This window comes from Chiloscyllium punctatum, chromosome 44, assembly GCF_047496795.1.
Source record: "Chiloscyllium punctatum isolate Juve2018m chromosome 44, sChiPun1.3, whole genome shotgun sequence".
Taxonomy (NCBI): Eukaryota; Metazoa; Chordata; class Chondrichthyes; order Orectolobiformes; family Hemiscylliidae; genus Chiloscyllium; species Chiloscyllium punctatum.
Genome location: NC_092782.1, coordinates 26717317 through 26729434, shown reverse-complemented (window position 1 = coordinate 26729434; position 12118 = coordinate 26717317). Strand labels below are relative to the sequence as shown.

Sequence of the window (12118 nt, the reverse complement as noted above, 5' to 3'; positions counted from 1 at the left end):
CTACTGAGACCTCTCGGAATCCTAGTAGCACACAAACCCATAAACACTCTCAAACAAAAACTAACAAACTTAAAAGACCCAGTACAACCCATGGACAAAACCAACGTCATCTATAAAATTCCATGCAAGGATTGCCACAAACACTACGTAGGACAAACAGGAAGAAAGTTAGTCACCAGGATATATGAACACCAGCTAGCCACAAAAAGACACGACCCCCTCTCCCTCGTAGCCCTACACACGGATGAAAAAAAACCACCATTTTGACTGGGACAACACATCTATTCTGGGACAGGCTAAGCAAAGACATGCCAGAGAATTCCTAGAGGCCTGGCACTCCAACCACAACGCCATAAACAAGCACATAGATTTAGATGCCATCGATCAACCCCTCTGAAAATGAACAGGAAATGACATCACCATAAACCCCAGGAACCCCATCCAGGAGAAAGATATAAATAGAAAGCAGGAGACAACAGCTTCGCTTCACTTGGAGGTCGCCACTGATGATGTTACCTAGCCAGGTAATGAAACGTCTGGATATCAAACCTACAGCTCAGCGAGCAAACCTACACCCTAAACCTCAACCAGAGCTACAAACCTTGCGAGAGCTGAGAAAGTGGGAAGGCCACTGGCTCTGTGTTGGGGAAGTCATGAGTTTAATAGAATCCTGTAAGCAATCATACTTCAATGCAGCTGAGTGAATGGGAGTTGAAAAAACCCAAGCTATATTTGCTTCATGTTAGATTAGAGCTCATGATAATCCAGGGGCAGTTTTAACTTGGTGATGCTGGTTATGGCAAATTGCTGAAATTGTACTAGCAAGGAAGTAAGGGAGTGCACTTTTCAGAGTCAAGGGCAGTTTGAACCCAGACAGGAGAGTGATGGACTAGAATAGGAGCAGTCTTTAGAGTCATGGAGATGTACAGCAGGGAAACAGATCCTTCAGTCCAACTCGTCATGCCAACTAGGTATCCTAACCTAATCTAGTCCCATTTGCCAACACTTGGCCCATATTGGTCTAAACCCGTCCTATTCATATACCCATCCAGATGTCTTTTAAATGCTGTAATTGTACCAGCTTCCAGCACTTTCTCTGGCAGCTCATTCGAGACATGCATCACCCTCTGTGTATAGAAGTTGCCACTTAGGTCCCTTTTATATCTTTCCCTCTTACCCTGAACCTATACCCTGTAGTTCTGGACCCCCCACCCACCCCAGAGAAAATACCTTGTCTGTTTTTTCCTATTCATGCCCCTCATGCTTTTATAAATTTCTATAAGGTCACCCCTCAGCCTCTGATGCTCCAGGGAAAACAGCCCCAGCTCATTCAACCTCTCCCTATAATTCAAATCCTCCAACCATGGCAACATTCTTGTAAATCTTTTCTGAACCCTTTTAAGTTTGACAACGCCCTTCCCATAGGCAGGAGACCAGAATTGCACACAATATTGCAAAAGTGGCCTAACCAATGTCCTGTACAGCTGCAACATGATCTCCCAACTCCTGTACTCCATACTCTGACCAATTGAGGAAAGCATCCCAAGTCATTGAGGCTTTTAAAATTGGAATGACTGTTGAGAAGAGTTTCAAGGCCAAATAAACCGAAGTACAGAACATAATTATTTGAAAAGCTTAATAAAATTTGATGACCCATCATTTCATTAACCTGTAAGGAATCTGCGTGATCTGTCCTGAGTACGTTTGCAGTTTGATATGCAATATAAGATGTTTGATCACAGTGTTTACCACGTTAATTCTGAGTGTTATAAGTATGTTTTATGTATACTGTAGAATCTAAACTTGTAGAGTATTGTTTGCTCAAATTTGTGGAGGGTTGTGGCTTTATTCTCTTCGTAACTCTTCTGAATGCCTCCTTTTGTTTGCTTTAAAAATAAAGATTACTGGTACCTTACCAAATTATAATATAATTTGGCGATCTTCCCCAGGATTGTAGCATAACTTTGACATTCAGGTCTAGTATCATAACACAATTTCACTCTTGGACAAACCCCCAGAAGTTAGTAACATAAAGGATCATCAAAAATTATTAATCTTCAGAAGGGATTGCGATTCTTCACTTTTTTTGGATGACCTTAATTACTGCTCCTGTTTTTGTTTTGGTATCGTCCAATCTTGGGTTCCTCTTGACTCAGATAACTACACACCATTAATTATTGCCAACATCCTCCAGTTTTTACCAAGAGTTTGCTTCACTGTCAATAAACCACCCCTCTGCTTTCATAGAACATAGAAGAATACAGCGCAGTACAGGCCCTTCGGCCCTCGATGTTGCGCCGATCAAAGCCCACCTAACCTACACTAACCCACTATCCTCCATATACCTATCCAATGCCCGCTTAAATACCCATAAAGAGGGAGAGTCCACCACTGCTACTGGCAGGGCATTCCATGAACTTATGACTCGCTGAGTGAAGAACCTACCCCTAACATCAGTCCTATATCTACCCCCCCCTTAATTTAAACCTATGCCCCCTTTCCTTGAGCTTCAATCTTGTTCAGTTGTATGAAGCAAATGCTGCTTGTAACTTGTTATTCCCCATTCTCCAGGCTGTCTACAGGATTCTTCTAATTAATTCGTGACCTCCCTAAATCAGTGCCAGTGACATTTGCACAATTTTTCAACTCCATAGTACTACTACTTCTGAATCCTGACTTTTAACAATGAGCTACTTACTGATTTCTAAACTTTTTCCTGAGTTGTTCTAGCAGCACAGTGCCATGCATCGGCTGTTGACTCCATCCCTGTAGGAAACTAAAAATTATCACTCCTAGCACCAAGTCTACCCAGCCTCTTTCTTCAAGTATTCATCTGACAATTATCTGCCCGTATCTATATTCTTTTGACTTGTTCTTCTATGACCCCTAAGCTGTCCTGCAGAAGTTGGCAGTGACATAGTGGTAATGTCACTGGACTAACAATCCAAGACGTCAAGCTAATGCTTTGGAGACATATTTTTGAATCCAGAAATGAAAAATTGAGAAATCTGGCTTAGAGCAATTATGGAACTGCTAAAAATATGACTAAAACGTCTATGGCTTAATTTGTCAAAAGTCAGCTAAGTGTCAACTTTGGTGAGTTTCATTATCTTCCCAAAGTCACCTCATTACCTATACACCAAGCTCCTATGGTACCACATTCATCATATCCTCCTACTTTCTACAGGTAGAATTAAAAGCTATGGGAACCTGGAAGGTGCTTGCTACTTTTGCCAACTATGGTGAATCTTTCCATGGTGCAATGCACTGCTTGAATATCACAGCCATTAGTGATATTTATTCCTGATATTGCTTCAGCTGGGTAAGAGTACTTGGGGGCAGGATTTGGATTCCAAATGTTTGGTTAATGATTAGGATTCAAAATCAGGATTTAATGCAAATGATTGTTATTAAAAAAAAATCTGGTTCACTAATGTCCTTTAGGAAAGATCTGCCAATGTTACCTGGTCTGGCCTAGATGTGGCCCAAAACTTTGGAAATGTAACTGATTCTTAGCCACCCTCTGGCAAATTTAGAATGGGCCATAAATGTGTTGCCAGCAACATCCACCCCATGAATGAATTTTTAAAAACCCTCACCTCTATCACAAGTCAGAATGTTACAATCTAATTACTCAGAGCACTCTTTATTAAATGTTTAGAGTGTTAAATTTTACAGAGATCACTGTCTTCCCTGAAATAATTGGCCACAATAGGAAATGAATTTAATCATGAGGTAGACCTGGGATGTCAGCTTATATGTGAAAACTAAGTGCTGCATTTCACATGATATCACTGAGGAACAACATGTAGATAAGAAATGACAGGACCAAATGTAGACCCTTGGAATATACCAGAGTTAATAGTGCAGGAGGGAAAGAGGAACCATTGCAAGTAATATTCTGGCTATGATGTGATAGATGAAAATGGAACCAGGCCTTTGGTGAAGGATGGTGTCATCAAAGGCAAGCAAGTTGAGAAGTATAAGGAGGGATAATTTACCTTTAGCTTGTTCCAAAGCAATTGCAAGTTTGTCTGTTCTTATGCTTTATTAATTTCCTTTAAACCAAGATAGATGATTAGGTTTCAGTTCAGAAGAAGTGTCATGTTGGACTCAAAACATTAATTCTCTTTCTCTTATACTGCCACAGTACTTGTAGTTAGATTAATAGTCTTCCTGACTCTTAGTAGCTAGGTTCACATGCAGTTTGGATATGATAGTAAAGAATAAAATGATGTTAACAGTGACATTGCACCCCAATATGATTCACTGCTTTTGGGGGAAAAGAAAGCAAATTTGGCAAAGAAACAAACATACAAAATAATACTACTGGTGAATAGAAACCACACTGTTACGAAGTTGCAAATTGCTAATAAACGCATCATAAGACTGGTGAGTCTTTCTAGCTTGGTCTTTGTTTGTAGCAGCAGTAGTTGATTAATATCATATCTATGTGATGTATAATTTAACTTAATTTAACTGCCAAGACCATGTTGATCCTCAGACAATCACAATACATGTTCCTGTAGTGTACAGACAACAGATGTTGAGTAATTTCAGTGATCAACATGTCTCCATCTCCTGCCATATCTCATTTGTCTTCAGTGCCAGATGCAGCATGTCTTTAATTGCTAACAGTGGTTGAGAACTCTGTCACTGTTTACTTAAATGTTATATTCGGATCTTTTGATGCTCAGTATTGTTACTTAGGGTAGCAATTAACAAATTTGGTCACTTAGTACTTGTGAGATGTGAGTGTCAGAAACTTGTTTATGTAAGGCAATGAACATGTTATGACAATCATTTTGAATTATTTGGAACAATCCCATTTTTATCAGTTTGAATTTTCATTATAACTTGTTAAAGTGAATGGACTGAAAAATTTTAATATTTACAGACCAGTATTGCCACTGGTTGCAGGATGAATAATATGAGTAAAAGACCAAGGGCTTAATTTTATCAGAAATCAGCTGAGTGTCAACTTTGGTGAGTTTCATTATCTTCCCAAAGTCACCTCATTGCCTTTACACCAAGTTTCTATGGTACCACACTCATATCCTCCTACTTACTACAGGTAGAATTAAAAGCTATGGGAACCTGGAAGGTGCTTGCTACTCTTGTCAATTACGGTGAATATTTTCATGCTGCAATACACTGCTTGTATATCATAGCCATTAGTGATATTTATTCCTGATGCTGCATGACATGGGTAAGAGTATTTGGGGACAAGATTTGGATTCATATACTTGGTTAATACTTAAGATTCAAATACAGGATTTAATGCTCATTAAGCACCTTTAGCCCAAGCTGTAGTGAGCTCCCTCCCTCACAGAAGTAAACACTCCGTCTTGCTCCAATCTCCCCAGCTTTCCTCCCACAGCACTCCTCTCTAACATAATAACTCCCCTTTGTCTTTTAGTGGACAGACCCCCAATGACAGACCAGACCCCTGACTGATCTCTGTGCATCACCTTGACTGACTTCCCAGACTGGTTGTTCGGGAATCATAGGACTGACTGTGACCCAAAACCTGGACTGCAGATTATTGACCACCTGCATGAAGTGACTGACTGACTGTGTTCAAACCCCTGGATTTCTAATATACGCTATGTGACTTGTTGTGCAGTTACCTCAACTAAAGGGTATCTCTTTTGACGGAAGAGTTTGAGACATAGCTATTCAGTTGATGCACATACATTGTGTTTGCAGCATACACTGCAAACTGGTACAGTTGAGATTGAGTTCATATGTGTCCACCCCCTTGACTGATCATTGCTGAAAGATATGACAAGCTTCCTATCTTTGTGTCTGTGCTAAATGACAAGGCAAGATAAAAGTACTGTGAGCCTGTAAACCTTTGCAAAAAGACAAGGCAGGGATGCTGCAAGGATCTAAGCAGGTGCCAAGAGAGCTAACAAGGATTCCTGAAATGCGGCTTGGTCCAGTCCATGAGATAAGAGCCTTTCCCTGTGTACAAAGTGTTGCAGCAGCATTGCAGTAGAAGGCGCCAGTATGGGTCCAAAGTGCAGCATTGAAGCATGCCACCAACTTGCAAATGGAGTTGAAAATATACCGTGAGGATGTGATGACAACTTCTATAGATAGGGGTGTGCCTTGAGAGGTTGATGACTGGTGTCCATGATAGAGTGGTGGAGAAGCAAGCAGTGAGCTGGACTTGCCAGGTAACTGCTCTGATTGATGGCAGGAATTGTTGCCTTCTAGTTTCTATCTAGTGAATGGGAGAATATGAAATTGCAAGAAGACAACGTGATCTAATAATAATGTATTATTGCATGTTAATATATGTAAATTGGTGGCTGGCTGTTTATTAATGAGCATATCATCTCAATGCTTAAAACTTGTTTGGAAAATGGTACATTTTGCTGTGGCATCAAAAATCTTCTCAATGCTGGTTTCATGCAATTTTTCTCAACTTTCTCACCAATGCCCACCTCATTTATTGTCTAGGAAAATTCTAACCCATGATTCAGAAAACCAAACTGTGTATGTTAAACACTTAAAAACTCACATGGTGAGTTCCAGGAAATAGTTTGAACGGATCTTTTTTGGAAGATTAATAAAGTTTTCTATGATAGCTTAGATTAATGGTTAATTGATTCTAATTACATGTGTATTATTGCAAGAATGATGCCTTGTTGAGATTGCCATTTCTAAGATGTAAAACCAGGGCATATTGTGTCTGTTGAAGTCAACATCAGTGATTGTATAGCACTACTCACAAATGCATATGTTTTAGACACCAAAACTTTTAAACTTTTTTCATAAATTAATTTTTAATAATTGCATCTTTACATTTTTTTCTACTCCTTTTAAAGCTAAGTGTGAGATACTGCCTCTGTTTCTGCATCATTGTATAATCTAACTCCATATCTAATTTAAGATTTACAGTATAATGATCATTTATTCTTATAAAAATAAGATGCTTCTCAACTATGATATTCTCCATCTGACCCATTTCATTACCTTGAACAATGAATCCTCCTTGGGAAAGAAAGAACTGACCAAGAAAATTTTCTTAAATATTCTTTAAGAAATCCTCATCACCTCTGCCCTTAACACAATCATTTCCTACTCTGTTTTGAGGCAGTTGCTCATTGATTAATTAAAATATAAATTATGTAAATTTATTTCTGAATATTTTGGGATGTAGTATATTGATTTAATTTGAGACATTATGACAAGTGGTAGGTTTGGCTTGTTAGAAGGAAATCTTGATTTTGAACTAATGGTCCCAAAGCTTTCCATCACCTAATGTTTTTCTTTGCCTTATGTCTAGTTCTGTTGCAAATAAATTGGTATAGATTAATAAGTCAACAAGTCTAGTACTTTATTATGTGACTATCGAGTTAGTAGATAGTAAACTGGATCATTCTTAATTTCGTTTAATCTTGCAAATGCTATTTGAAATGAATTATTCTTGCCTTGAGCTCTTTAAACTTTGAAATTTGCATGATTTTACATTACATGTGCCATGGAAACAGGATAAATAGGAGCAGGAAAAGACCTTAAACCCTTTGATCCTGCTTCTCCATTCAGTGTGATCATTGTCGATCTTCGGCCTCAACAATATCAATGTCTGAGCTTGCCTGAAATGTAAGGCCTGAGAAAGTTCCTTGGAGTATTGTGATTATATTCATATTTTGGTTGATGGTTGAATAGGAAAGATACTGGATTACCGACAGATGTTTGAGTGCTCCTTACCCAGATTGAATTTTCAGAATGTAACCCAGCTTTTCGAAGACATTAATCATAATCAGATAAACAAGAGGGAAGAAGTAGAGATGGGATATGATCAGAATGGAATTGACTGATTTGGTAGAAACATTGCTATGGAGAATGAAGGAAATATGTATGCATCATGATCAGTCTTTAAATCAATGGAGCTGGAATAGTTTGGGACTCATCTTTTTGTCAGAAATACTAATGTAACTTGTGTATTTTGTTTCATACAGTTAAGTAGGAATAGATCTAGCAGCTTAATCTTAAGTGTTGTTAACATGTTATTTTATTTTTATAAGAATCCTACGCAGGTAGGAACAGCACTTCAAGTTTTCTACAATCTTGGAACCTTAAAGGAAACTATCAACAGTGTAGTCGATGGGTATCGGGTATCTCTGGAAGATAATGTCAGTAATGCTTTGGATATAAAAATGTTAACTCAACCTATTCAAGCCACCTCAAGAGGCAAGTCTCAGTCTTGTACAAAAATTATATTACAGCAATAGAAATACAGTTTTCAAGATTATAAAATTTTGAAAACACAAATACACTGTATATATACTGCTGTAAATGAGAAGCCGTGTTCTTAATGCATCCAAAATTCTAATCATTGTTACCTTCTCATTCCTTGTAATTTTGTATCAATTTACTTTGTTTTCAAAATTTACAGGACCAGGAAGAGCCACAATGCCGACTCCAGGCAACACGCCAGCATTCCGTGCTGCTCTTTGGACGAATATGGAGAAACTAATGGATCAAATTTGTGCTGCATGTGGGCAAGTAAGGTTCTGATGGGGTTTTTTTTTGTTGATGTAACTGGAAATTATGTAGTTTCAGTTTACAATGAATTCCTCCGCTGTTGAATTTCCACATTGGTAGGAATTAGTAAGTCCTTTGCTAAAATCATATGAGGTGCTTTATCTTTAAGAAATTAGCACCAGGTAGGTCATATAATTTTTTTGTATAAATATGACCTTGACCTGGGGCGTGCCTGCATTGTTTTCTCTTGTAATTGGCAGAAATTATCTGATTACCAGAAAAGGCTAGATGTTGTATAGCAGCTTTGTACCTACTACCAAAGAGTTAACATTCTATTTTGTGATCTTCAGGTTTGCAGGAAATAATTTGCTTCAGAGTTTCCTGATTTCTTGAAATTTGTATTTGTGGCTGCAGTCTGCAAAGTTATTCATTTCTTTAGTTCCTTTGAAATTTTGAGCATTGCTATGTTTTGAATGGTTCAGTATTCTGTACCCTCATTTCAGAATCAAATGTCATAGGTTAGAACTTAAACAACTAAGCTCAACTTATGTTTCAGTGTTAGCTGTGGTTCAATCAGAAGATTATGGTTTCGAGTTCCACTTCAGAGGTGCCATCTTTTGACAAATACTTGCATTGAAGTCTTGTGCACTCTGGTGAATATATTCCCAAATATAGCAGAACTGATCTTGATATTATTTAGTGAACATTTTTCTTCTTGTTGTTTATGGAGCTCTGATTGAGATTATGGAGCAAATTGACTGCAGTTGCTCAAAAGCAATTTTCTGTAATGTGATTTGGGATACTGTAAGATACACTTGTACAATTATTTTTCTTTTAAGATCTTTGTCTTCAACTTTGCACTGTGATCACTTCAGCGCACTGCATTTTAACATTGAAATTCACATTGAATACAAATTTTTTTTTCGCACAATTGACAGCAAAATCAAGATGCAGAGAAGACAATTGTTATTGATGATTTTTAAGTCACATCTACTCGATACTGGCTTGAAGTATTCATACAAACAGTTTTTTTCCAGGAAGTAATATTAAGCTGAAACAATTTTAGACTTAGAAGGAAACTGAGTATCAATATTCTATGTAAAACGTTTTGGAGAATTTTGGCACTCGCCTCCTTTTCGGGACTCAAAAGGGAATTGAACATGGACAGGCAATGTTTGCAGCCCTGCTTCCTTAAAGTGACATTGGCCAAATTTGTTTTCCTTGAAAGATGGCATAGTTTGAGACATCTTACATGTTTTCCATACCCTAAACATCTTAGAGTCATCGAGTTGTACAGCACAGAAACAGACTTTTCGGTCCAACTCGTCCATGCCGACCTGATGTCCTAGATATATCTAGTCCCATTTGCCAACATTTTGCTCCATCCCTATAAACCCTTCCTATTCATGTACTCATCGAGATGCCTTTGAAATGTTGTACTTGTACTAACCTCCATCACTTCCTCTGGCAGCTCACATGCTAACCTTGTCCTCGCAATTTTTGGTTAAACTTTGAGCATTTCCTGAAATCAAGCATCAGTCCGCAATATGCTTATCCTCAACCAGCATCAAATACACAGGCAGTTTTTACTTTTCCAGTTTAACAACTGACAGTGTTCAAATCAGTTGTCTGTGCTTGGCAACAGATTTTGGTTTAAGTTTCTTTCACTACAAATGATCTTATCAGATGGCTAAGTGAATCTATGAATAGTGGTAGACCGATTGTTGTATGTTAAGCAAGTTGTGGGTTCTTATGTTCCATTTGTTTTTGACTAAGATTGTTGCCTTATTTGTTTCAAGAAGTTCTCATGTCTGTTCGCACCTTAATAGGCAATATAATTTATTCAAAATACATAGGGCACAGTACTTACTTTGAAATAAAATACAGTAAATATAGTATTGAATATATTATTCGTTTCTTTTTGTGAACTGGTGTGGATTGCAGGTGCTTTTTGTTTCCTGTTTTAGGTCCTGTTGATGTTTCTCATAATTTCACTGCTGCTTCATTCAGGAAAATAATTATGGAATCTTCCAGAAAATACCATGGAGTAGAAGAAAATACCTGACAAATTGTATCACAGGGTTTTCCAAGAAACAATGGTTTATTCTTTGTAGGGTAACAGCAGATTACTTTCAGTGTTATTGAAGCTATTTTAAGGACGAAATATATGTAGTCTGATATTTATCTAATATCTGTATTTTCAGTCTTAAATTGATGATTCCTTTATTTTAGGTGCAGCATTTGCAGAAAGTTTTAACAAAGAAAAGAGACCCGGTGACACACATCTGCTTTATTGATGAAATAATTAAGGTAACACAATGAGTTTCTAAGTGTTGGTATTGAGGATATTTAAAGGGAGGGTGTACATAGATGATTTTATAAAGATATACTTTCAGCTCGGACACAAGACTTCACAAACTACCAAACTACATGTTCACAAAATATTATAGATTTTTTGAGTTTATTTTCTTGCACCATTAGTTTTTCAGTAGTATTAGACACTTTCCATCTATCAGACAACCACCTGATGAAGGAGCAGCGCTCTGAAAGTTAGTGCTTCCAAATAAACCTGTTGGACTATAACCTGGTGTTGTGTGATTTTTAAGTTTGTACACCCCAGTACAACACCAGCATCTCCAAATCATGTCCATCAGTTCTGACCCACCTCTGGAGCAGGTTTTACTTCAACCCAGGTCTTATGGACTAGAAGTAGGAATATGACTGCTGTTACACGACAACCTTATTAAGATTGTAAACTTTGATTATATTATAATCATAGAAGCAAAGACAAAGATTATTCTGTACGATTATCTTCATACTTTCAACCGAGAAATGCTGAAAGACAAATTAGCCGAGCAAATTAGTATCTGGTTTTTGATGCTGTTGCCACATAGTTGTCTAAGAGTCCCATCTCATTCCATAAAAAAGGTCAAGTTAATCAAATATCATATATTGTTTTTTAAGAGAAGAAAACCATTATAACAGGCAACACATGTAATAGTCCAGAAGACTAAAAATATCACCGTATGAATAATGATTTTATGTATTTATTAAATTGGTCTTAAAATAGCATATACTCTGAAGAGATCAAAGAGATCTGGATGTTCTTGTACACCAGTCAATGAAGGCAAGCATGCAGTTACAGCAGGTAATGAAGAAAGCTAATAGCATGCTGGCCTTCATGACAAGAGGGATTGAGTATAGAAGCAAAGAGGTTCTTCTGCAGCTGTACAGGACCCTGGTGAGACCGCACCTGGAATATTGTGTGCAGTTCTGGTCTCCAAATTTGAGGAAAGACATTCTGGCTATTGAGGGAGTGCAGCGTAGGTTCACCAGGTCAATTCCTGGAATGGCGGGACTATCTTATGTTGAAAGACTTCTAAACCCTTGAGTTTAGAAGACTGAGAGGGGATCTGATTGAGACGTATAAGATTATTAAAGGAGGCAGGAGGCAGGAAGCATGTTTCCACTGATGGGTGAGTCTCGAACCAGAGGACACAGCTTAAAAATACAGGGTAGACCATTTAGGACAGAGATGAGGAGAAACTTCTTCACCCAGAGAGTGGTGGGTGTGTGGAATGCTCTGCCCCAGAAGGCAGTGGAGGCCCAGTCTATGGAT

General features: G+C 37.9%; 1 protein-coding gene across 3 annotated transcripts in view; it reads left to right on the top strand.

Annotated features, from left to right (window-relative positions):
• Positions 1-12118, top strand: part of cog5 (component of oligomeric golgi complex 5) — a 229610-nt gene that overhangs the window by 171255 nt on the left and 46237 nt on the right. For all 3 annotated transcript variants that reach the window (XM_072562513.1, XM_072562514.1, XM_072562515.1), the window contains exons 8-10: positions 8040-8205; positions 8411-8520; positions 10732-10809. In XM_072562513.1, the coding sequence (XP_072418614.1) occupies positions 8040-8205; positions 8411-8520; positions 10732-10809 (354 nt within the window). The remainder of the gene's footprint in view (positions 1-8039; positions 8206-8410; positions 8521-10731; positions 10810-12118) is intronic.